General features: G+C 47.0%; 1 protein-coding gene across 12 annotated transcripts in view; it reads right to left on the minus strand.

Annotated features, from left to right (window-relative positions):
• CUX1 (cut like homeobox 1) overlaps positions 1 to 27,001 on the minus strand; it is a 433,849-nt gene that overhangs the window by 64,420 nt on the left and 342,428 nt on the right. For 9 of the 12 annotated variants that reach the window (XM_072640315.1, XM_072640313.1, XM_072640311.1 and 6 more), the window contains 3 exons: positions 25,655 to 25,820; positions 25,020 to 25,076; positions 2,524 to 2,826 (listed from right to left, as the gene is read on the minus strand). The exons of the other annotated variants lie outside the window; for them this stretch is intronic. In XM_072640315.1, coding sequence (XP_072496416.1) covers positions 2,524 to 2,826; positions 25,020 to 25,076; positions 25,655 to 25,820 — 526 coding nt within the window. The remainder of the gene's footprint in view (positions 1 to 2,523; positions 2,827 to 25,019; positions 25,077 to 25,654; positions 25,821 to 27,001) is intronic. 12 annotated transcript variants of the gene reach the window in all.

Below are 27,001 nucleotides of genomic sequence, written 5' to 3' on the forward strand. Positions count from 1 at the left end.
TCCCCCAGCTGACCTCCTCTTTCAACAACCTCATGTCTTGGAAAGACCCTCACTCTCAAGGAAAATGAAGTATAAATAGCTCCACTCTGTTCATCTGGCATGCCCAGACATTAAAAAAACAAAAAAACTCAAGCCCAAGTGATTATTCTTTGGAAATTGTTTTTATTTCCCCACAAGGCTTCAGAGAATGCCTGCACCCCAATCAGCCCATTTCGTGCTCTCTGTCCCTGGCTGCTTGCTCTGTGGTCTCTGTCCCAAGGGACAAAGGTCATCATCCTTCCAAGTCAAGTGGCCCTTGCTGGTCCAGGAAGGAAGAGGCCTACAGTGACCACTGTATGGAGAACTTGTCTTAGTTGATTAACTTCGTGGGGCAGTGCAGAGAAGGGAAAGCTGCCATTCTCAAGGGACAGGCCACTCACCATGTCAAGTCTCACAAGTTTTGTTCTTAAGCTTGGAGGTCAAACACTGCTGCTTGGAAAAACCCATTTATCTGTGGCATTTTTTCCTTCAATGCCTCCCCCATTAATCTTCTGACCAAAGCATGGGCAGTCTCAGCTTTCATGATGTCATGCCCTGGCATGGTGGGGCCCACAGGCTGCCCTGGTCCTCACCAGGTATTACAACCCTGTAGTGAAAGCTGAAGAAAATGCCGGATGGGGATCTAAGTGATGGGATGCCAAGGGAGGGCCACAGATCTTATAGCTGGGAGTGGTCATCAAGTTCAACATTCTCATTTTAAAGGTGAGGAAACTGAGGCCCCCAGAGGGATGTGACTTATCCAGGATCACCTAGCTAGTGTGAGAGGTGGGATTTGAACCCAGGTTTTCTTGACTCCAAGTTTACTTTATCCACTATGTGTCTTGTGTCAATTGAAAAGACAAAACACTTTTCACAGGGAAACAACTCATCACAACTTTAAATAGTGTCAGGCCTACAGACTATGGTACAATGAAAACGGCAATGAATATGGAGTCAGAGGGCCTGGATTCAAATCCGCTGAAGATACTTTGCACGTGACTAACCATGGGCAAACTCCCTTTCTCTAAGGCAGCCAGACAGGAGACCCCCAGTTCCCTCCCAACCCTAAATCTGTGATCTTAATAAAATGTCACCAACACGCTTCAAAGACCAGTACTTTATGAGCTGATGTTGGTTCTTGCTGCAAAGGTTTTCATAACTGTCCATGACACAGAAATTTTGTCCAGAACCAGGGAGGAGAGAATGTCTCTTCAAAGCAGACGGGCGGTGGCCCCTCTGCTGCTAAGACACTGAGGCAGAGCTCCTAGGGACTCAACATCATGACTGTTCCTTCCTCTCCTAAGAAATCTGGCCCATCCCATGATTCCTGGCCAAACACCCAGCAGCCCAGCGAGTTGCCCCAATGTATATCCTGCCACTGTGGAGATAAAGGGCACTGGTGCAGGAGACATTTATGTCTGAAAAATGTCCAGGAGAGTGCTTGGTACAAATACTGTGTCCTGAGGACAACCGTGCCCATCACTGGAGAAGACAGAACCCACTCTGGCTTTGGCTAAGTGGAGATCAAGGAGGCAAGAGGGCAGAGAGATGCTTGGTCCAGGTTGGTCTTCCAAATGACTGGAACAGGGAGAACTCACAGGAGCCTTCCTTCCCTCTGACAGGCTGACACCAGGTCAGGTGGTCAAGACGGTACTCAAAGTACCCACTTTCCAACTTGGTCGAAAAATATTGGCAGTTTCCGACTGCAGCATCCCATGCTGGGACCAAATGCTTGAGAGTTGAAATATTTAAATGCATTCCATGCCCAACACATAGTCTGGGGCACATTTCCTTGGTTTTCTGCTTTTGGGGCTTGTTAGTCACACCACAGGAAACAAAAACCATGGAAAGAATGAAGTAAAAAAATGGCACCTCAATGTTGGAAATAGGAAAGAGTAACCAAGAGCATTCTGGGCCCAAGCACAAAAATCAGGGATGAGATTTCACTCCTATTTAATAGTCTGTATTTGGTTATAAGCCTTTAGATTTGGGGTTGGGAGGGACCTCATAGGCCATCACAGCATTTGACAGATGAGGAAACTGAGGCCCACAGCAATTAAGTGAGAGGTAGGCTCATAGGTCTAAAATGGAAAGGGATCTTTGAGAGTATAGAGCCCAACCCCTTCTTTTACAGATGAGGAAACAGACATTAAGCAGCTTGACCAACATCACACAGCGGGATTTAAACTCAGGTCCTGTAACTCCAATAGCCAATGATGCTCTTTTCCTTAGCCTGACCATGTTCCTCCAAATACTCTTCTCCCTAAAACTCAAATAAGAAATACTTCATAGGATACCTAGTGCTCCCTGAGGGGAGGGATTGTACCTGACACATAAGTAGGTGCTTCAAGAAGGCCTGCTTGTTGGCTGGCCCCACTAGAACATAAACTGTTGGAGGACAAGGGTTGTTCCCTTTGTGTCTTGGGCCCCCAGGGCCTAGCACAAGGCCTAAGCCAAGAAGCCACCCCTGTGTTCTTACTCCCAGTAATAAGGGATGATATTTACCAAGGTTATTGTCCGTGAGCACTTCTTTGACTCTCTTGGTGATGCCGTATGTGTCCAGCTCGGGCGACATGGCGACCAGCTCTTGGATGCTGAGGGCCGAGTGTCCCGAGAGTGGCAGAGGTGTTGTTGGCTGAGAGTCAGAGGCGGGCGGGTCCCCAGGCTCTGGGACTTTTCCATCCTTGCTCGTTTCGATGGCAGGGCATGGCTGCTGTACCAACTCGGTTAAACTCTTCACCGATTCGCTGGAGCTCATTGGGGATTCTGGGGCAGGGCTACAACTGGCCGAGGTCTTTGGAGTGCTATCTGCAATGGAAACATGCAGAGCCCTGAGTTAGAATAATTCTCTCTCCCATTCTGCATTGACTTTACTTATCTTATAAATAATAATTAAACACCCGACTACAAAATACAGACACTACGAGTCTAATATGGGCTCTAAAAGGATTACTTTGTCAAAAGGATGCTTCCTTTGCAAATGTGGCATCATATTTTTCTGACTGATTAGAATAATCCCTTCCTTGCAGTATATAAAAATAACAGCGACAGAAGAGTTCACCAGATCTCAGTAATGTTTTCCTGGATTCACTAATCATATAATCATGAATTACTATTTTTGCAATTTTCTCTAGTGCAGAATGAGGTCAGTTAATACTAGGCAGGAGTAAATCTTTCCTTCTTGTGATCAGATATGGAAGGGTCTGCATCAGTCATCTGGTCCAAACTCTCATTTTGCAGAAGGGGAAACTGAGTTTTGAGGGCCTGAAGGGACTCAAATGGGTACTAACGGGCACAGCTGGGTTGTGAGCCCAGGCCTCTTACATGGAAGCCCAAACGTGCTCCTGAAATGCCTGATGGAACTTCAATTGCTATGATGCTTGATCCTTTCTTTTTTAACTAAAGCAAATTTTGGACTTAACCAGGGCCAAAGGAAAGGAGCACTTCCATGTACATTGTAGAACAGGAACAGGGGCTTGTACATGAAACTATGAGTCTCTATCATGTAGTTAGCTCTAGTTAAATAAATCAAATTGTGTTGTTATCCTTAGTTTTTGCATTACCTATACTGCCCAAGGCAAGCATCATCCCTTCTCTTTCCCCCTCCCAGAAAGCCACGCCCCTTAATAAAGAACAAGAAAGTGGGGGAAAAAGCTCGTTGAAATGAAAGAACAAATCCAAAGAAGTCTGAATCCCTGCCTCAACCAAGACTTGGCCTTAGTATATCTCTGTAGCCCAGCCCAGCGACTCCTTACTTTGTTCCTGAATGTTTCCATTACACTATGCCCTCACGTCCTTTATCTATGGTTTTCCTCTCCACAAATGTTCTGACGCCTTGGATCACATGTCGGGTTTTAAATAAAGTCTCATATGACCAGGATGAGCAGTGGCCACTTTACGTGACAGAGAGATGTTCAGGTTGTCAACAAGACCATCAACAGCTGATGCCCTATTTTCCTCCCTGCCCCTTTCACTGCAATGAAACCCCTGCTTATTCAATAAACAGGAGAGGGCCTCCCAGGCAGGTGTAGAGAGGCCCAGAAAACCTCTCTGATCTCGTCCAATAGAGGGTCCAGAAATCGAGAGGGTTCCTGGTTACTTGGAAGCCAAACAAGTGATTTCTTTAGGAAAACATGTCAACAGCTACTTTCAAGGCAGGGAGAATTTTGAGCAGCGAGTCTTATTTCTGATTCCCCAGCCCTGGCAACTCATCATAGCTGGAGCCTGCTGCATGAGCCCATGAGGAAAGCAAGAGGATTCTCTTGCTGGTTCATGTTTTGCTCTGGCTTCCTTCTCCCCACGTGAGTTGGCAGCATGCGTACACGTACACACATGCTCACACACATACCCCCACTGTCAAAGTACAGAGGTTCAAGTTAGGTTTGAGGGTAGCTAAATAGCCAAGGACTTCCACTTCCCCTAATTTCCTAGTTGAAGAAAGATTCTGGGATCAGGCCTTGGTTTTCTAATTGATAAATGGGGGGATTGGTCTAGCTGGCTCCTGAGGCCTCTTCCTGCTTCAGCATGGCCAGGCTAGTTGGCCAGTGCGAACTTGACAAATGAATCAAATGGAAAGCTGGTCCTAGCTCCCTCATTTGGCCACCCTCTTTCCACTCTCCAAAAACTCTCTCTTTTCTTGTGTCTTGACACTCTCCCCCACCTTGGGTAATTTCATCTTCCCCCACTTCAATTATCAGCTCCTCTCCACTCCAGCCCAGCCCCTCAACCTCAATGCAGCCAAGATGGAATTCGTATTGTTGCCTCACTAAGCCTGTCCCTTTCTCCCAGCTTCCCCATTTATGTGGATGCCACCACCATCATCTGCCTTGCCGAGGTCTAAGATCTGCCTCGTTTTTGATTCTTTCCTCTTTCCACCACAGCCCTGTCCGATTCATTGCCAAGGCCTGTGGGCTCTCCCTTCCCTGTCCTCCCCACTCCCAGTCCTGCCAGACCAGCTGAGGATGACCTCGTTCCTTCATGACCTCTGTGTCCAGCCAGGCACCTTTCCAATTCATCCTTTGATGACAAAGCCAGTCCTAATGCACAAGTCTGACCATGTCAATGCCTCCACTACACTACACTACACAGTGTAGATGGTCCTGCATATCTACTGCCAGCTTTCCTTTAGTCTGCTTCTCATACACTTTACTTTCCCTGTCTTCTCATCTCTAAGCACTTATGTGGGCTCCCACTAGCAACTAGAATACACCAACTTGTCTTCATTCCAAGGCTCAGCTTAAGAGATTCGTCTGTGGGAGAGCTGGAGTCAGGGACCTGTGTTCGGATCCTGCCTCTGACACTGACTCTGGGCATAACCTTGGCCACTCAACTCCCCTGGGCCTCAGTTTCTTCATCTATCAAATGAGGGGATTAACACACATAGTAAGCAACAGAGGGAGAAGGCGCATTCACCTCCATGTCCAGTATTCTTACTAGTTTCCTTCACACCACATTCAACCTTCTATCAGACCTAGTGAGTACCTGCGTCATCCCCTCTATTAGACTGGAAGGTCCTTGAGGTCAGGGACTGCCTTGCTGTTTGTTTGTTTGCCCAGCGCCTGGCATATTGCGTAAGAACAGACAGATGCCCAATCAATACCTGTTGACTGACTAAGGAGAAGGGAGAACACGCCAACATTCCTCATGCTCCTTTCATCTCCATGGGGCTAGAGAAAACTCTGCCAGGCAGAAAGGAGCCAGAACATGGGGCTGATCTATTCTGGGACACAATAGTGTGGTAACCATTTCCCGAATACTATAACACTCAGTGTCTAAGTAACCCCAGAGACAGAGCACGATCAAAATAAAATAGAGGTATTTAAAATGATAAATACTTTTATTGTACTGTGTCCTCGACACAGAAAAGTTGCCCGACAGTCACATAAAGCCATCCCCTCAACCTGGGTAATTGGATTTTTAAAAAACTGGTTATGAAAGATGTAAAGGAGACAGATATAAAAGCTAGGTATGGTCCACATAAATCTTTAGGGCAATACGAATCCTACAAATCTGATTTCTTTTCTCTGTTCACCCTTGGGTCATCATACAACTGAATATAAAACCCAGCAAATGTTATTTTTGTATCAGCAGCAGCAAAGGAATTGTACTGTAAATTTGCCCTGATTCACCCATGCGAGGGACCAATTTGGCAGACCATCCATCTTACTCACTGTACACTGTCAGGGATGGCATGAATTCCCTACATGATAAACAGATTTCTTTGCAGGTCTGTGTCCTTTAACCCACAGCAAGGTCAAAATGACGGCTGCCTGGCTAATAAACCACCCTGGACCGGTTCAGGTTCCTTCTAATTCTGTCCCTAGTGCCAGCTTAAAGAAATTGGACCAAACTGCCAGAGCAGCTGTAAATTTCTTCCACTTCTCGGCAACCAAATTCAGTGAGCTACTCCCTGGGTCCCAGCATAGGCGAGGCACCAGAGGACCAAAGGTGAGTCTCCTCCACAAATTCACCAGCCTACCTTTTTCACATGAACCTTTCACCACCCTCCCCCCTGGCTTGAGCCGTGAGTGTAGACTGAGGTGAACCCCTCATGGTTATACACCCCTCACTGTATGGGGCTGATACTTCTGTGTCAGACAGCCCCAAGACAGATTTTCATCGGGCGTGCCTCTGTGTTTATAAAATGCTGCCTAAAGAATCCACAGTGCCTGGTCCTTTGCCTGCTCTGATGGGGAGATAATTTATTCATTAACAGATGTGGGCACACACAGCCGTGTTCCTGACATCTATTTTCAGGTCACAGGGAGCACAGCCAAGCCCACTTTTTGATAAGCATGGACAGATGTAACAGAACATTGACTCCTCAGAGACCGGGGGCGCCTTACAACAGGCACACGCAAACAATTGCTCTTTAAGAAAACCATTTAAAGAAAACACACAGCTGGGGGTTGGGGCTTGTGGCCAAGTCAGAAATGCTAACCAGCGGGTGCTGACTGGACCTCTGCGCCTTCAGCCGGAGCTTCAGGGAGTGCTCACGGTCCGGATGGAACAAAGACATTATAGTTGGCCAAGACCAAGATGGAGTTAGTAAGAAAGGACGTGGAAAATGAACCTTTGGCATGTTCTGATGCCAAAGATGGGTTCTGAAAAGCTGGGGCCTTGCCCGACTTCTGGTTCCTCCAAACCCAGACTCCAGGAGAAGCCAAGGAGGGCTGGTGGACTTTCACCATCATGTGCCCATGCTGAGGCTTGGATGCACCCACACACCTTGAGACTGAGAAAGCCCATCCACCATGTTCTATTTGTGTGCTCTGGATTATGGGTCCCTTGGACCATGGGGAAACCTACGGATTCCTTCTCAGCATCATGTTTTCAAATGTATAAAATAGAATATCTGGGATTACAAAGGAAATACTTGTCCATAAGAACCCTTTTTTTGGGGCAACCAGAGAGAGGTCCTAGGGTGGCAAAGGGCAGGTGGAAACTTAACGAGGACTGACATTTCTCCCAAAGGGAAGAAGGAGAAAAAGTGCTTTGAGAGGTCCTTAAGAAGGTCTGTATTTTATTTAAAAGGCACTTTGCAAGTTTATTTTCCCTTTCAGAATAAAAAAATGACATTATTGTCCTAATAAAACATAATATAGGGAGGAAGACAGGCCTGTGTTTTATTGTATAAGGAATACTAAGAGAATGCCCTCTACCAATGCAGTCTGGTACCTTCTCTCTGCAATTCAGCCTTAGAGAATGAGCAGGAGCCCTAAGAGTAACTTGCCTGGGGTCTCACTGCCAGGTTGTCAGAGACAGCCCTGACCCCGTGACTCCAAGGGCAGGGTTCTCCCCATGACTCAGCCATCTCTGAATGAAGTATGGGTATGATCTCAATGGAGGTAGCATGTTAGTGCACACTAACCTGGGAGACAGGGGGCCTGGATTCTAATGCCACCTGGCATGTTCACTGCCTATGTGACATGGGGCAAATCTCTTAACTTTCCAGGATCTCAGTTTCATCACCTGTCATAACGGAGCTTGACCAGGGGTTTTATGAAGTCTCCTCTCCTTCCTAACTCTAATCTCTGCTTCCACAAAAGTATTAACTATCTCAGACCAGAAGAGAATTACTTGGAAAATCACTGCCCAAACTTGGTTCTATGTCATACAATAGATTCACTGGACAACCGAGTTTTTGTAGAGGAACTATCTGGGCACAGGTGATTTTCAAAACAATGAAGCCACACTTGACTGAGAACAGGCTCACAAAGGACAAGCACCAGCCCCTCTCTCAAAGTGTTCTTTCTCCCACCAGTCTCTCTCTCAAAGTGTTCTTTCTCTGAGTCAACTCTTTCACCAGGATGGACAAGGGCTTTCTTTCAAGACACCTTTCCTTTGAGTTTCTGGGGGGCTGAGGAATGTCCTGAGGGGGATGGAGGAACAAAGAGCCTCATTTAGCAGGCTCTGCTGGTGCCTGTTTGGAGAGGGGTCCTGAGATGGGTGACCAGGACACTCAGGAGGGACTGGGTGCCAGACCTCACTGTGTTCCATGGCCTTCCCTGAGATTCTCAGCAGCAGTATCTTCAGTGGATGCAAAGTGAGGTGACCACCCATATAAGAGCATCTGCTTTAGGACTAACACTTACAAAACCCTAGTGCAGAGATTACCTATTGCAAGAACCAGATCACCATGCTCCTGGCTCACTCTGTGTTGATCAGTATCACAAAGGTAGTATTTTCCTCCTCTTTTTTCCCCTCCCTTCTTCTCTTTTTCTCTCCTCTCTTCTCCTTTCCCCAGTTTTTCCTTTCCTTCCTCCCCTCTCCTTTGTGATTCCTATAAATGAAATTTCTGCAAGACACTAAATCAGCCTGAGCGGGGTTGGGAGGGTGCTTGGACCCCTAGGCAAAAGCTGGAGAAATATTGGCACCAATCTCTTGCTCTCTCAACTACATGATGCATTCAGGGGCTCTAAAAGGATTAAGAAAACTATGAGATTGCAAAGACAGCCGGCAGACAACAGCTGCCTTGAGTTTTTTCAGCAGTGGCGGTGCATGGAAAGAAGCAAGGCCCAGGCCCACTTTCAGAGACCAAGCTCTGCAGTTTATCCGATCGCCGATTTACATTTCCAGCCTCAGCCCTCTATCTGTGGTAATAATAACCTAAATTCCATTTAGTGTTCATTTGAGCAGTCAGGATAAAGTCATTTCATATTATCTCCCCACTGTGTAAAAAACAGCTTGGAGGTAGGAAGTCAGCAAGCATTTTCACCAAAAAGTAATTATTGTAAGTGACATTTTTACTGCTGGCATGCCATAAGGCACACTGCGCATTCAGAAGGACAAGTTGCTGAAACAAAATGACAGGGTACTCCGTGACATTCTGACAAGAACCCAAACATGATTTAACTGGCGGTCTGGTCTGGCGCCCCACTTGTCACCTGTCCACAGCCCAGGCTCCCGTCCATGTGGGGCTGGGAGGGGCTCAGCAGCAGGGGAGAAGGGGAGAGGGAAGAGGGGAGAGAAAGGAGGAGAGAGGAAGGAGGAGAGCGAGCATGGGCTAGCACGAGGTATGGAGGTGTGCAGGAAGCACCTCACAGGCTGTCTCAGACCCCAGTGGTTTTCACAGACTCTCGACATTTTAGGATGCGAAGAGGCCTCAGGGCAGTCTTGCCCAGACTGAACTCAACATAGAGAATTCTCCCTAGGATAACCAGACAAAGCTTCATTCAGACTCTGTTAGAGACATTTTGACATTTTCAGGGAGGTGGAGTCTGCTCCCTTCTGAAGGGGCCGGTTTTACTACCACATAGTTCTGAGTCCCTTCCTTTCCCTGGGCCTCAGTTCCCTAATCCGCGAGGGCCTCTGAGATCCCTTCCAGCTCTAGACTGACAAGCTTATGATCTCCTTCTGGGCCTCACTGTCCCTATATGTAAAATGGGAGGGTTGGACAAGGTGGCCTCTAACATCCTTTCCAGGTCTGGATTGATGGGCCTAATTTTTGAGAAATGCCATGGTGAGGTGGATAAGGCTCAAATCCTGCATGTAACACCTAGTAAATTCCTAAGCTCTACATGCCTTAGTTTCCTCATTTAAAAAATGGCCCCAAGGGTAGAGTTGGACCCCAGATCCTGGAAGGTTCTGCTTGGCCCTAAATCTAGAGATCTTCAGATCCTGACAGCCAGTCTGACTCCTCCTCTGCAATGTCCTGCCCTCACACTCCCCAAATCCTTTCCTCTTAGGCCAAATATCTCCAGAGTCTTCCCTCAAACTGGCCAATCTCTTCTGGACCCTCTCCATCTTGTCAATGGTTGTTCCATGCTGTGACCCACTTGCTGAGCGGTCCTATATATTACCAACATTTCAGGGCATGGAGGTAACCACAGTGGGTTCTCTTCAGTTCTGCCAGTGAAGCAACAACTCTCGTTGGGTCTGCCAGGTTCCTGCTGTGCTCAGGAGCAGCAGGCTGACCCATCAGCAGGGCCAGTGTCAGCTTGAAAAACCACTTATACAGGTAGTAGAAAGTATCTACTATTGACCACAGAAATTCAGGGGCTGCAATCTGCTTCTAGGGTAGGACCACCAAGACCAAGAAAGTAGACAATTATAGGAGATGAAATCCAAATGGCATCAGAGGTAGTAGCATGTGCTTTTGACTATTTCTTGGTCCAGTGTTCTGAACATACTTGTTTTCTAAAGAGGCAAACAGGTACAAAGAAAGTTTGACCATTTCTCTTCTCATGGTGTGGAAAGTCTGCTGTCTCCATGCACACATGATATCTTTCCATCGAAGTCTGAATGTAGCGTCCTACTATAAATACTGACTTTTTTGACCCTCCCCAGCATGCCATTTCAGGGTCTTTCCTTAAACTGCGGCATTTGTAACCCTGACTGTGGAGCCGCTGTCTCACACACATGACTGAAATAATGACGTTCCCCGTACCAAAGGTGACATGCAACAGTAATCTGACCCACTGTAGAGTACTAATAAATCAGCAAGGCATGCTGGGTACAGAGATGCAATAAAATCCCCCTACAAGACTAATTAATATCACAGATCTGTGAATGCCATCTTCCCTTTTCCAAGGCTGGGCACTTAAGGGATTTACTATCAAAGATGGAGCCATGTTTTTAAAAGCTCTAAGATAAAAACTGCAAATATCACACAAGTATATGCACGTGCGGGTGTGTGTGTGTGTGTGTGTGTGTGTGTGTGTATGGAACCCACTTCACATGTTTCCACACATATGTATCCCCGTACATTACAACTGCAACTGGCATCTTTATCCTCAATTCTGGTGATAATAGGAAACATCTGTAATGTCTGAAATAGCCTATTTGTACATTTCAAAAGATGCCATTAAAAAATCCAGAAATCTCCCTCTCACCCAGCCCTTCTTTGTCATTCATCTCAAACTCCTCAACTTTTTCCTAGCTGGACACAAAATACACAAGAAAGTCCCTTTTGGAGAGCCCTAAACAGAGTTAATTGAAGGCAGAGGACCTTAAATGAGTGAGTAAATGCTAAAGCAACGGAAAGGAAAGCTTGGCCTATCAAGAATGAATAAGAGACCCTGGTACTTCACTGCTATCATGGATCTTCCTCAATCAAAAGGGCCATCATGAGCCAAGCAAATCACTTCCATAAGTCCTAGAAGTTAACAGAAGACAGAATGGAGCAAGCAATAGGTCTGCTTTCTATATCCACAGGAAAGGCAAAATATTGAAAATGGAAATATGGTCAATAAAAAGCAACATTCTCATTTATCTTTTTACATGTCTGCATCTCTTCAACTTGACTGCAAGCCTCCTGAGGGTGAGGAATGTGCCTTGTCCTGTTTTGTATAATCAGAGCCTTGCACACAGTGCATGCTCAATGAATGACTGCTGATCAAGGAATTCTGGGAAAACTGAACAGCAGTTTGGCAGAAATAGGTTTGATATGTCCCACCACATACCTCAATAAGTCTGAAAGGATAATTAACTAAATGTAAAAAGTAACCATTAAAAAAGAGAGGAAAATGGATGGTTCTATCTCAGAATTGCGGCTGGAAGCTAAATGTGTAACCAAGGGTAACAGAGAAGGGGTTATAAAAGTGAAATGTTTTTGCACCCGTAAAGTGAATTCAGTGTGGGGGAAAAAAGACGTAAAGTCTGATGTCAAAGTCTATGTTACATTGATCCAATCTACAAAATCAACAGCTGTTCCCCTATAGATAGGTGGTAAAAGAATACGAACAAACAGTTCTCAAAAGAAGAAATGCCAGCAGCAATAATCTAATGAAGGCTAAAAATGCTAATTATCAAAATTGACAACTGAAAGAATTCTGAGACTATCTGCTCACAACTACTGAATGAGCATAGATAGTAAAAGATGGAGAATATCATTGGTTGGGATGTAAGGAAAACAGTTATGCTAATTCATTGCCAGGGGAGCTGTTCAATGGTGGAAAAGAAGTTGGAGTTGGCAAGGGAAAACAAACAAACAAAAGATTTACACCCTGCACCTCTTGGCTGGAACGCTGCATAGAAGGAGGTCAGGCTTGCTGGGTGTTTTGGTTAGTTTTGCACAACTGTTTTCATTTTCTCCTAAAATCTTTTTTGGTTTATATGGGCTAGCTCTCTGAGAGGGGAGGAGCAAGGACTTCCTGAGTAAGGCAAGACACCAAAAAAAATACCAACTGAAAACAATTTATAACTGTTGGTCCCCAGTTGTGGGGATTGTCCCCCAAGAAAGTTGCTGACAAGTGGAAAAAGTGTGAAAATAGTCATGGCAGTATCGCTGGTAATTGCAAAAAGTAAGAAATTGAATAATGCCCAGTGACTGGAGGATGGTCAAATAAATACTAATGCAATGAGATGTCACCACCAAGACAAATAACTCAAAGAAATGTGGGCGTAGAAGATCTGTAAGAATCATGTTGAGTGAACAAAGAATTTCACATTCAAGAGTCACAATCGCATCTATGAAGACAATTTTAAATGACAATAAAACTCAAGAGAAAAAACTGGTCAAAGCTGTTGATCATTTAGGAAATGTACATCCAGCCTGCCTTTCACAGAGAGAACAGCGCTGTTGGGAAGGCAGACTAGCGGCAGAGTCATCTGTAATAGTGATGGCATCCAGGGATAGATTGTGGGAGAATTAGTCTTGAGCACACAGTGCAGTTGGTATGCCATGCTGGGGCCAGATTTGTCAACAAAAATAATATTAACAATGAACGTTTGTTGCTGATGAACATGCCCCAGAGTAAGGCACAGAGAATGCCCTTATTTTTTCTCATTCTACCATGCCCTTTCCCAGTTTAAAACCAGGTTGGGCCAACTGGAAAAAAAAATTCCCTTGACTCTAAATTGTTTCAGAAATTCCCTGTTTACTGTGGAAACTCTTACTGAAGACTGAGGATATAATTTCAAGGCTCCTAATCCAAACGGAGAGTTTCAGTAAGTCGAGCACACGCTGCTCTGACTACAGTCAAAGAGCGTCCATTTCCCCCAAATGTCCACATTGAATGACAACTGGCCAATCCATTGGAGTACACGTATTATCCTGAGTAAAAAAAGTGCTCTCAGTGATTGATAGTCTTCCCATGGCTCTTTTCCAAGCTCATAAAGGAACTTGAATGTCAGAAGCGGGATTTGGAAATATTAAAAGCCCAAAGGCCCCAACCTAAATAAAGCTAGCCCCAAGTTCATTTTTATAGCCAAGACGCGTTGGCAACCTTTCTGATACTCTGCCCTCTCGAACCCAGTGGGCGCCACTTCAAGAACAGGTTCTTGCGTTGTTACCAGATTCTCTCAAAGTCTATGCTGATTTAGCAACGACACTTTCAAATTATCCTCAATAACCTTATTACTGAACCAGCTGTGTGTACGAACACTTAACCAATATGTTCCTATGTTAAGTGAAAAAGTACATCACACAAATGGTCTAAATATATATTACTGAAATGTGGGAAAAAAAATCATTCCACTTAAATTGCTTTGCTGTAATCAAAGATTCGTCACTGGAGGTGTGTGTGTGTGTGTGCATGCGTATGTGTGTGTATGTGTGTGTGTGTGTGTGCGCGTGTGCATGTATGTGTGTGTGTGTATAGAGACAGGCTCTCCATTTTTAGTAGGCCTGGCTTTCTTGCTTAGAATAATCTCCACTGCTCATTTTGCCAACCTCCATGATCATATACAGTCAAGCTTAGACGACAATCTGACAAGAGAGTTTATTTCTATAGGTTTCTAGCAGCCTGAAAAAACATAGGTTAAAAAACCCCCCAAAACCCAACCTGAACATCCCCAAACTTTTATGGATTGTGGACTGCAACTGCTTCAAACCAGAGCTTCAACTGGATGAAACAATGTTTAAATAATCACATCCTGTCGCCCACTAACCAATGCCAAGCGCTGTGGCAACAATGCTTGGGTTAATCATGGAAGTCTTTTCCATTAAAAACAAAAAAAATCCAAGGCGCCTGACCCTTACTGGTCCAACATGATGGCATGGTGGGTTGCCTTCCCTCTCTCTTTGAAGTGTAAGCAGCTGAAAGGCCTGACAGTTACTGGACTCAGGGAAGTTCTGTTCTCCAGGTGCCCTGGGCTAAGGTATGGAAACAGTGACATTTACAAAGCAGGCAACAATGTTAGGCGAGCTATTAAGGTACATTACTTTACACATCCTCATAATCTCTCCATACTGCTTTACTTAATTTGTGATAAAATTGTTGAGAAAGGGGCACTTAATGTAGGACAGTCAGTAAAAGTAATTTATCATCTTCTCGCTTCACCGCTCACGTTATCGGCGAGCTCATTTTCAGCATTCATCAGGCAATCAGCCCATTATTTGCATATTAATCAGGCAGTGGACCGTGAACGAGCTGCATCCCAGCCAAATGCTGCCCCATCTCAGGAGGGACACTCAGTAATTATCATACATCAGTGTTATGATGTGGTAATTGATTATAACATCTTTCGGTGGCCCCTGGGGAGTCCCATGGCGAACCTAGCTTCAGGCACCAGAGGTGGATTTCTACTCTGAAAAGCAAAGAAATTATCACTATCCTTTGGAAAAAAGGGGGATGCTGCTTGGAGGCTTTCCTCGCCATCCTTGGCTCTTATTAAAGAAAGCCCTTGAAGCCCCCCTCCCACATCAGAGATGAGAGAGGGCTGCCAGGCATAGCCCTGGCTCATCCTCTCCTGGGTCCTCCGGGTCCAGCCTTTGTGGGGCACTGAGATTGCTTAAATAAAACACTTCCTTTATCACACAGAATGAAATGTCGCAACCTCACTACCTTGTAATTGCAAAGGTAGCCGACAAAGGCGGCTTGGCGGTTTTATTTAGGTGCCAAATGACAGGCTAATTTTGGGCCCCTCGTAAAGGACAGATCAAACATCTGCCAGTTCAGACTCAGGCTATATTTAGGAAAGCAGCTCCGAAAGGAAGAACACATACATACACACACACACACACACACACACACACACACACACACACACTCGAGATAAAGTTCAAGAAAGGAAACCAAATGGCTCTTGTCACCTTAGGGAGAGGAGAGGGGAACAGAAGATGGCTTTTGCTACTGCTGCTACCAGCCTCTGCAGTAGCAGTGCTGGAGCAGACCTGGAGGGCCTCTGCTACCTGTGCCCGGTTAGCCCCGGCTGTGCCAGTGGATGAGAAGACCCTCTCAGGGAGAGTCAGTGGCGCTCCCAGCGTGGGCCCTACCTGGCTTCCCATGGCAGGCTGGGAGTGGAAGAAGGGAACACTTCTCACAAAGATACAACGATTCAGGAGGAATCAGATGGGGGAGGAGCGAGAGGGCCACCTCAGTGGTCTAGTTCCCTCTGAAAGGATAGCAGGGGCATTCCAGAGGAGGAGATGATAGCCTTCTGCCTTTCAGCACACACACCTACTTCAGATTTCTATCAAAGTCCACTTGAAAGAATCAAGGCAGCCTGAAGCTTCATAATGTCAGAGGCCTTCTATTTATCATCAGCCAGCCAGACAGCAGACTTTAAGTGGCAGAAATTTCATCAAATTAGGCACGATGCAAACATCAATTTATTGTTTTTCTGGTTGTTTTTTCTCTTTCCATTGAAACACAAGGCAGAGACACAAGGTAGCTGAGGATACCTAATTTTCCAGTAATTGTCTGTTTTGTCTTGTTGGAACTGATTTTCTATATTTGTCAACTACAACACAGCTCCTTGTAATCTAAATATGATTTAATTACTTGTTTTGAGGTATAATCTCGGCTACTCTTCAGGATGCGGCACTTCCTTGACAAAGAGCAGTTTGGGATCTTTCTTCACGCACAGTTCCAGGTCCTCATCCGGGGTGAGGATGAGCAACGGCTTCGTCGAGGACCTCTAGGGACCAGCTGAGATGGGGAAGGGGCACAGGTCACGGGGAGGATATGGATTCTCATCTGCTTGACTGGGACGTTGCTCAGTCACTCTGGAGGGCCTTGAACGAGAGTGACCATGGGGCAGTCAGCAGAGGAATGTGGGGTTCTGTGTAGAGCCCCCCAGCATCCCTTTACTTCACTGTGAAGTATGCAAGATGCTCCCCAACAACTCTCCCAGCTGGGGCGTCAGGGGATGCAGTAACCCTGAGGGGGACCCAGCTAGGCAAGCTCCTTCCTGAGGCCACGTCTGGAGTCGGCTCTCCAGAACTTTTATTTAGGAACCTATGGAGAGTGGAGGCCAAAGGAATGCAGGGAAAGTTAAAGAAGGGAAAGGACCCGGGTTCAAATCCTGCCCCTGCCCTCACCAGTAGTGTTTCCCTGGGTTTTAAGCTATCTGGGCTCTTTTGGCCTGTTTCTGATGATCACCCAGCTCTTGATCCACAAGCCTGTGATCCTATGAGGTCACAGAACCACAAGGAGTTAAGAGCATGGAGGGACCGTGGAGGTCCTCTCCTCCAACCCCTTCAATCGACAGATGGGGAGACTGAGGTTGGTGAGGGGAAATACCCTGCTCAAGGCAACACGGGTGGTGATTCACAACCGCATGTTCTTTCCACCATAAACAGACGAGAAGAGTTCTGGGGGTACTTTTGGAAACTTCCATTTTAAGTCACAAGTCAGAAACTGAAAAACTGATGGGACCCCCTTGCTCCTGCTTTCTGCGTATGTGGAAAATGGGGGCCAGATAGGGGGTCAAGTACCCAGAACCCAGTGGAGGCGGGCTTTGAACACAGATCCCTGCGGAATGACTCTAGGCCTCCTTGGGCTACACCCAGGGGACAAGAACTCTTTACTTCTGAGCCACTCTTTCCTCGAACAGGAAGCTTTGCCTCCTCACATGCCCTGCTTCTAGGTACCCAATGGCACTCCAGCACTGGAGAGGGACAATGAGTTAAGGTCTGCCATCCCAATGGTTACCCTGTGGGGAGAAGAGAGGAGATGGGGAGCCAGCATGGCTTCAAGCCTTGGCCTGGGTGCAAGGCCATCTGATGTATACTGGGCGTATGATGTGGGCTGCTCACTTAACCCCAAGCTCAGAGCAAGGGCTCATCTGACCACTGGTGAACTGCTTCTGCACTGGGAGTTCTCCACTCCAAGTAGGTCACAGGCTTTGTCCTAAAGAAGGTGCATGTGGGGATTGGAGGCTCCCAGCAGAAGGAAGAGAAGAAAGATTAGAGGAAGAGAAAGGTTGGGAGGCCCTCTCCAGATCAGCCTGGAAGGCAGAGAAGTGCCTTCTGAGTTCCCTGCCCATTCTCAAATTCTATACTTCTGATATAGAGGTATGAATGGTAAAGGTCTTATGGTAGAGTGGGGAGAGGGCTCGGTCTTGGATTCAAAATTTTTTTCCTTCTAGTACTTACTAGCTGTGTGACCACAGCTGGGACCCTTAATCTCTTTGGGCCCAATTCCACATCTGAAAAACAAAGGGTTTGGACTTAAGGACCTCTAAGGTTCCTCCTCCTCCCCCTGGGCCTTGGCAGGCCTCGATGGTCCCTCTAACATCACGTCTAAAGGCTGACAAATCCTGGACCTGAAATCATTTCCTCTTCTCCTATAACGATGTCCCTGGCTCTCCAATCTCTTTCAGCTGAATCCCTGGCCCTACCTACAATCAGGTTGCCATGTCAACCTTGAGGACAACTGGAAGCAGCACAAGTGTTCCACCAGATTCAGGGCGCTTGTCAGTTGGCAGTCACCTGGAGAGCCAAGGGAGAAGGTGCCTCCCACTACAGCAGGGACACAGGAGGGAGCCCACACTACACCAGCACTTAGAACCGGCCCTCAGTGACTGACCACTTAAAATGCGAAGCTGTCATGTAGTGAGACACTAAAATAAGTCTTTTACTGTAAGCAACTATATTTATCTATTCCTTTGGAGGACTATTTTGGTCTGTACAGTGAAGAATTTAATCCTGGGCACACAGACTTCTTGTGGGCTGGATCAGCGAGCAGAACAGCTCTTCAGGAGGCAAGGTTTTGGAGGTTACGCATTAAGATATGTGCAGCGAGATGTGGGGAGCCTGCTTGGGTTTGGGTTTTATTTTATTTTTCGTCAAATCTTTGTTGCTTGAGAGAAAAAAACCCAAGCATGCAGCCAAGTTCTGTGTCATGTTCAAAGGGCTGCCCGCCTCCAGAGATGCCTCTGCAGGTGCGAGGGGAGGCTGGGCACTGTGCCTGCCACCCCCGAGTTTCAGGAGAAGAGAAGACGCAAGGCTTCCTGCTAGCCCTCCCTCTGGGGGCTTTGCAGCTCTCGGGGTAACTGTCGAAAGACCAGATTGTCCAGTTTTCCAAAGTGAACAGCCAGGATGGCTCTCTGGGAACCATTTTCAAGTGGTTTCCAAACATGAGTTAACGTAGCCAGGAGCTGTTTTATTTATGAAAGGGATGAATTCTTGAAAAGCTGCACGTTGTGAGATTCTGAAAATGAAATCCTTTCTTGTAGGCCCAGAGCTGCTCTCTAGGACACTGAGTGGCAAAGGAGGCAATGCCCTGCACTGGCAGAGGGGGTTCTCTCTTTGGGGAGTTCCCTTTAATCACTGAAAGCAAAGGCCCAGTTCCTCTCCATGCCCTTCAATTCTGTAGAATGGGGGTTCAGCCAAAATGACCCTTGAAAACAAGACCACGGATTTAGAGCGCATCCAACCCAATCTCTTCATTTTACATAGATAGCCTTCAGGGTCTGGAGAGAAGTGATTAGCACAGGGTCACAGAGCCAGTGTCTGCTACGAACACAAAGCTGACAGGGCACGCCTGGTCGGGGAGCAGCTCATTTCAGGGCTTCTCCACAAAGCTTCCTGCCCCTCAAAAAGAACCTGGCAGAAAGGTGAGGACCGTCTCTCCAACGGCTCCCTTAACAGAATCAAAGTTTAGCTGGTGACTCAGTACAGTGCCTGGTATACCTCCATTTTTAAAAGACCAGACTGGTGATTTCTTTGGTTTAGGGATCTCCCAATGAGGAAGGCCCCTCTTCCAGAGAGTCGTCCAGAACACTGAGAAATTTCTAGGGTCAATCAAACAATTAAACACCTACTACTGTGCAAGCTATGGGGCGCCACAGTGCACAAAGTGGTGGACCTGGAGTCAGGAAGATTCATCTTCATGAGTTCAAATCTGGCCTTAGACTATTACTAGCTGTGTGACCCTGGGTGAGTCACTTTACCCCATTTGCCTTAGTTTCCTCATCTGTCAAATGAGCTGGAGAAGGAAATGGCCAAACCACTCCAGTATCTCTTCTAACAAAATCCCCAAATGGGGTCACACAGAGTCGGATACGACTGAACAACAAACACGGTACAAGCGCTGGTGCTGGGACATGGAGACGAAAAGGAAACAGGCCCTGCCCACACACATCGGGCAAGTGTTACTTAAACTCAAGTTATCCTTACCCTGAGGCCAGCTCTACCCACAATGCCTCCCCACAATACGAGGCCTTGCATTTCTATCTAAGAGTGAACAAATGACTTGAATCACTGAAGGTGCCTGGGTCTGGACGCAGAGCTCTAAGAGTCCTAGGTCACCCATGTGGGACCTTGGAGAGTAGCTGGGGACTGACTCGCTCACGGTCTCACTGCTTACTCCACTGTGGCAGCCTCATTCCAGACTGGCTGTTCTTTTCGAGGAGTCAGGGTGTTTCTTTAAAAGGAGTCTCTCAGTCAAAGGCTTGGGACTTAAAACAAATTCTGAGATATCCCCTACCCACAGAGCTAGCCAATGGCAGGGACCTTTAGGGACTCACATCATTTAGAGAGGCGAGACCCCAGGTTATAGGTTCACAGAGCCAGAGCAGAAGGACACTAACCATGACTAAATTAGTCCTAAGTTTGACCTGAACCCCACATCTGCTCTATGAACACGTCCTCTAAGAAAATTAGCTCTTCAAAATCGAGATCTAATGATCAACCCACAGTCCAGTTCTGAAAAGTTACTTCCTCTGTTGTGCTTGATAAAATATTTAAAGTAAAACAAAAACAAAAAAAAAATCCAGGACATCCCATGGAATTCCCAGTTTGATTTGGTCAAGATTAACTTTGTATTGTATCTTGGACATAGAATCGAATGGCAGCATGAGAAACAATAATTGGGTGGTTATTAACATTTCACCCAAATGGCCTTTTTGGGGGGAGGAGTGGTCCTAATAATCTAAATCTTCGTTGTAGCGCTCAAAGGGTACAATCCAAGAGGAGCCTCCTGAGATGAGCCTTTTCCAGCCAAATCTTGGCCACAATAATGAAAGATATGGCCCCCAGAGAGACTGAACACAGTCTTTGGGATGCCTTCCAAGGCCCAGAGTAAGGTGCTCTGGACATAAGCAGCTCTTTCTTGACTTTATAAGGTCACAGAACACACTCCCACAGTCAAAATGTCAGAGAAATGGCACAGGAGACCACACATGCTGGAGATAGATTACAGCAGCTGTCTTCTCAAAGGGCCAATTGAAAGTCTACTGATTGAGAACAACTGCATGGGGGCCCAGCTGATTCCTGGGAAGGCTGCTGGTGGGGAGCAAGCACCCCTGGAATGAGGCAGCTCCTGATGGAAGCACCAAGAAAACACAGCAATCTGATGTTCAACCCAAGGGGATGGGACGTCATTTCATGGGCACAGTTTGCCCTAATGCATTTGCAGATGGTCCCTAAGATGGTACAATAACGGCTTGTTAGCTACACTCATGAAATGCTCCAATATTAAAAAGTTACAGAGCTCAGTGCATTTGGCAATCACTCTCTACCATTCCTCTGCAATGGAATGACTAAGTGCAACTCTCTCCCCCTACCACTCACCCCTTTTAAAATATTTTGAATGGTCTTCTGCTTCTTTCCTTTCCTAGGGAGGAGATTAATCATTCCCTGGTCCTGTGAATAGGAAATGGGTTTGAAGGAATGAGGAAGGGGAAAAATGTCCACCTCATGCTACAAGGAGCTCAAAACAGATCTTTAGGTCTTCTTTCTTAAAAGCTGATACAGCAATGATTTCAAGGAAGATTCTGATTTTAAAGCCTGACCTTCATTCATTCCCACCCCCACCCTCCTTCCATCTTTCTCTATAAATGCTTTCTTCCATTCCCCTGGGCATTCCTACTGCTAAGCAGCATGAGGTTAGGAATGATGGATGAGACCCAGAACGGAAGACATACAAAAACGAGGCCCAGACAATCCCCCAGGAACACCTGCAGCTCCACCTCCCAACCAGGTTTTCCATATTAGCTCACAGGCCTAGACTGGGTACAAACTGCCCCCTCCTCCCCACTAAACTTCTAATGCAGGAGGCAGAACAGTAGCGTCTCCTGATAAAATAAAGAACTGAATGAAAAAAATCCACCCAAACCCCAAAACATTCTTGCTGGAGATGACCAGGAAATGCACCGGGGGAGAGAATACGTGTATTACGTGCCAGGCAATGTGCCAAGTGCTTTTACAAAAACTATTTCACTTGATCCTCACGACAACCCTGCTAGCTAAGTGCTGGTGTCATCCCCATTTTACAGACGAGGAAGCAGAGGCAAGCAGAGGTGAACTGCCTTGCCAGTTGGAGTCAGCCAGGCTGACAGACAACATCTGGGTCTCCTTCCTCATCCTGCAATATCAGGCAAGTCACTTAAACCTTCAACAAACAAACGATCCCAAAGGGCTGACAAACGGAGGGGGGCAGAGACAGGAGCACGTCTTGGAAAAGCCAAGGTGATTTCCTACGTGGACCCAGGCCTCCTCAGCTAAGTGGCGCCTCATCACCATGACAACAAAGTACAGTCAATCTAATTAGGTAACATGCCATTCCTGTTATGTGGGCATTAAATCACCTAAAAGGGGTTTGGCATTAGGTGAAAAATCCATGTCTGTGTAAAAGACCTGATGGTCCCTTCCGAGGCCTGGCGTCTCACAAACTGTCCTGATTTGCCCCTTTCTTGTACACGCTGGAGACCATAGTTCAGGGATGCCTGCCCTTAGGTAAAACAAGCCCAGGTTGAACACTGTGTCCTTGCAGGCACCTGTTATGGTGAGTGGGGGTCAGCTGCCCTCAGGGGCTGAGCCCAATAAAACATCTACCAATGGCTAGATGGTTCTGTATTAGCTGCAGAGGGATGGCAACTTCCTGGAGCCCAGGGAACTCAGGAGGAGGAAGAAGGTCTTGTGCTGGGTCAAGGAGGGCATTCTAGATGTGGCTTCCACCACCTATCCCAATATTTTCTTAAGTCAGGGCATGTATTCCAACCCCCTCCCCCCTCTCCCCCCAGCATGTCTGAAAAGGCACTGAATGGTGAAATGGATGGAGCTGGAGTCAGGAAACCTTAAGTCTGAATCCAGCCTCAAAGACTTACTCCTGCATGACCCTGGGCAAGTCCCCTGACCTCTCTATTTCCACATCTGCAAAAGGAAGGGATTAGACTAGGTGGACTCCAAGGTCCTTCCTAGCTCTAGACCTAACCTGCTTTAATTCTCTACATGAAGCCCCCGCATGCTCCAGAAAGAACTTCCAGAAGCTTCCAAGGAGAGGCAGACAAGCAGCTTACAGTCCATCCTGCCTCTTCCTTGGATGACCAGGGCAAAGTCTTCTTGCCACCTTTTCTAAAACAAACAAAGAAAAGAAAAGAAAAGAAAAGAAAAGAAAAACAAACCCACTAGGAAATGATAATGGGTGGTGTGGGTGATAATGATGCTGAATCTTATTCCATCCCTCTTCTCTCATCAGCGCCTCCCTAAATGTTTTAAATGACTTTCCTTTAAACAAATGTGATTATTTACATTCTTTGGAGCCTTGCTTGTTTTCAGGTTAGAAATGTGACCGCCGTGTTGGACCAGTGCTGCCGCACCGCAGCAATGACATGCTGGAATCCAAAGGGCAAACAAATTCCTCAGGGATTTGGCATGCACGCTACCCCGAGAGGTGGCTCCACTGGGGAGAACAAGCCCAGAACTGCAGGCAGGTGGTCCTTCCATTCAGAAAGGGGACTTTGGACTCTCAAGACTGTAGATCACCATGGTGGAGCCCAGCCCCACTTCAACAACAGGCCTGACCCTGAAATCAGGGAACCGAAGAGCTTCTGGACACAAACTTCTGAGCCAGAAAAACACTGAAATCTATCTTCTCGTGCAACCATCTGTGGAACTCAGCTTGCTTCATGGGCCCTGAATTTATTCTGAACCAAATCTGGAGCTTGGTGGTTCCTTTTTTGATTCCTAATGAAACTGTCCACCCCAGAAATTGGACCAATAGGTAACATGGCCGGCCCCCCTTTCAAAGGGAAAACAACAAACCAATCACGGTCAGAGTCAGCACCTTACCTAAGTCTGCCATTCTTGGCCCTTCCAGACTCTGACTTGGCCCAGGTAGGCGCGTGAAACACACACATAGACACACACGGACGGACACATACACATGCGCGCACACAAACACACACATGCAGAAACTCCTTAACAACAAGAGAAAAACCCCAACATGGACCGAGGCCTCCCAGCTGCATCTGTGCGTGGGCTGGGGCTGGGAGTTCTCAGCAGGAGCCCCAGCTGTTCCCCAAATGGCACATGCTCTCCTTCTCCCAAAGCTTCCAGCAAGTTGCTGGACCCAGGCTCCTTGCTAAACTCTGCTCATGATGACAATGGATCAGTGGATGGGGAAGCTCATTGATCCACATGTTTAGAAAAGTAACCAAACCAGGGAAAAATGCAGGATGCTCAGCATTCCCAAACTTGGGGTGAAAAAAGATGCAGGGTAAATATGGGTTCAGAGAAAGAGACTGGTAAGAAAATGAAATGAAGGAAAGAAAAGCACATGAGGGCTGTGGGTACCCCAGTCCAGGCCAGACCCAACTGGAGAGTCCACATGAAGGCAACAGCTCTCCTACAGCCAAAATTCTTCATCTGGGGGCTGCCAATTTGGTTGTTTTTAAATGTTGTTAACTATATTCAGCAAAATCGGCATCATTTCCTTTGTAATCCTATGTACTTCATTTCATGCATTTAAAAACAGTATTCTGAGAAGGCATCCCTGGGCTTCCCCAGACTGGTTACCAAAGAGGTCCAGGACATATCCAATGGGCTATAAGTGCTCTTGAAGTGGAAGATCTTCTATAGGTGTATGTGGCTACTTTTCCACCCTCTCACCTCTCCCATAGCAAAAAGAAGGAAGGAAAGAAGAAAAAAGGAAAGAAAAGGGAGAAAGAGCAAAAGAGAAAGACAGGGAAAAAGAGAAAGTGAAGAAAGGAAGGAAGAAAAAGGGAAAAAGCACATGAGAAAGAGAAAAAGAAAGAGAAGTAAAGGAAAGAAGAAAGGAAGGGAAGGAGGAAAAAAGGAGAAAGAAAAGAGGAAAGGGAGGGAAGGAGAGATGGAGAAAAAAGGGATAAATAAGAAAGGAGAAAGAAAGGGGAAGAGAAAGGAAAAGGAAAGAAAGGAAGGAGGGAAGGAAAGGAAGGAGAGAAGGGGGAAGGGGAGGATCCTGAAGAATCCAGCTTGCTAATCACCCACCCGAGAAGAGAACCTTCTGGTTTCACCTCTGAGCTCCCCCCAGCCAATGAAAGCCTTGCTGGGCAGACCAGAAGGCAGAGAAACCCCAGAGCAGCAAAGGCACATTTCCCATCCAAGCCATCCAAAGCAGCGAATGAGTTACCTGAGCTCACACAGCCCTGCTGGAGGGGGTCCTGCAGCGATGTCACAGAATGGAGGACTAAAACGCAACAGGGGACAAAAGGAGGAAAGAAGAGTTAAATGAGAAGAGAAAGGAAGGCCTCATCTCCTCTGGCCCCAGATCCTAAGATCCAGAGACAAACCTGACGCTGCGCAGCAGAATCTCCCCATCACCTATTGATTAGGGGGTCACGGAGGCTCATGCACCTGTGCATGCAAACCATCCCCTGTGCTGACAAAACCTGAGCACCCACCTGAAGGCCTTGAAGGCCCTCACCCATGCAACGTTCCACTTCCCAGGACGACCTAACCGTTATTTACCTTTCACATTTTTCTAATTCTCCATCTCAGTTCCTTGATTTTTGCACTGTATTTATGCATAAACAGCAATTTCTTAATTGGTAACTCATTTGCTGCTTGCAGATTTAGCAGAGCATAAGCCTTCCTTTCATGAAACCCAAGGTGGCCCCATGGCAACAGGTTGTGAAAGCAAGGTGGGCCCGCCTACCCACTGGCACCAGGGCACAGCACAGTCAATGGGCCCTTCCTGCTCCTCCTTCCTTCCTCCCCCTTCTCCTCCCTCCTCCTCCTCCTGGGTACCAGCAGAACATTAATCACCTTGTCCTGGTGGCTGCCCTTGCACGGGCAGGACACACTGGCCCAGCTCGCCATTGAGCCACAGCTGCATCCGAATAAACGGTTCCCGGCCCTTCTGGGTCAGCTTACTCCACGGCTTCGGCCTTGACAGCATATCACTGACGCTGCCCTGTGAGAGGCCCAAAACCTTGAGTGACAACCAGAAAACACTGATGTCAGCGCGGGGTTAGAGACGCCGCTCATCATCGATGATGACGACACAAGGCGGTGCAATAACCTCCCTGGATGTGAGGGGGCCTGCATTCCCCCTCCCCTCCCGCCATCCTGCTGTGCCCAGGTTACTCAGTTTCCTTTTCCATATAAAGGAGGGGGTGCCTCACTGGGCTTTGCAGTCCCTTCCAGCACTCGCTGACCCTAGACCCTTGGGTCACTTGGGGAGCAGGTGAGCTGGAGGAGGTGACTAGATTTAATAACGAGCTCCCATTATGATAGATACAATGGGCATTTCTGGAGCTCAGGCTGGGTGATGGAAGGGAGAGTGAGTGGTCCTAGTGCCTGGGAAGGGGCTCTCTTAGCTTTTTCTGATGCCATTATAGTGGAAAAACTTGTGTGCCTGAAGTTGGGGTGCATGGGGGACACCGAGCAAGCCAGCTACAATGACCATGATGATGGAAACCCAATTACAGTGGGGTAAATCGTGTCCCTTGGGTAAGAGGTGGAGGAGGACATGGCTGTTAGCAGACTGATCTTCCCGATTTGAGATCAGAACCTCGGTTGGTTCTGTGGTGGTAGTCTGAACAGGACTGATTTCTTGTCCTGGGGAGCCTTTCCCAATGCAGGTGGGCATAGCTCTGTGACTCTGGACCAGGAAAGAGCTGCCTTGGTGCTTCCCTAAGGTCACACAGCCAGAGGGGGTCAGAGACAGAACCTGAACCCCGGGCTTTCTGACTGGAGGCCAGCTCTCCTTCCACTATACCTGGCTTAGGCTGTCTCTCGAGGAACAGGATCAATGCCAGGGGTTTGCGCTTGCTGCTTGGAGTGTTGGGGTCACTGGCAGGCCCAGAAGCAAGTTGGGGAGCCGGAGGGGAAACATTTTTAAGAGATAATCTACAAATGGAGCCAAATCTCCACGATGATGATTAAAAGTCTCCAGGATGTGTAAAATGTGCTTATTTTTACATATGGTCATACATATGTATAGGTATAAACACCCACACACACATACCCAAATACTCTCCAAACAGATTCAAAAGCTGCACTCCCAGGGATGGGTGGGGGTGGGTGAGTGGAAATGCATCTGAGGACAGCATTTGGAAATCTTCTCGGAGCTAGAGGCAGGAAAGCCAGTGTGGACTTGAATCTCCTTAA

Source organism: Notamacropus eugenii, chromosome 2 (genome assembly GCF_028372415.1).
Source record: "Notamacropus eugenii isolate mMacEug1 chromosome 2, mMacEug1.pri_v2, whole genome shotgun sequence".
Classification (NCBI taxonomy): Eukaryota; Metazoa; Chordata; class Mammalia; order Diprotodontia; family Macropodidae; genus Notamacropus; species Notamacropus eugenii.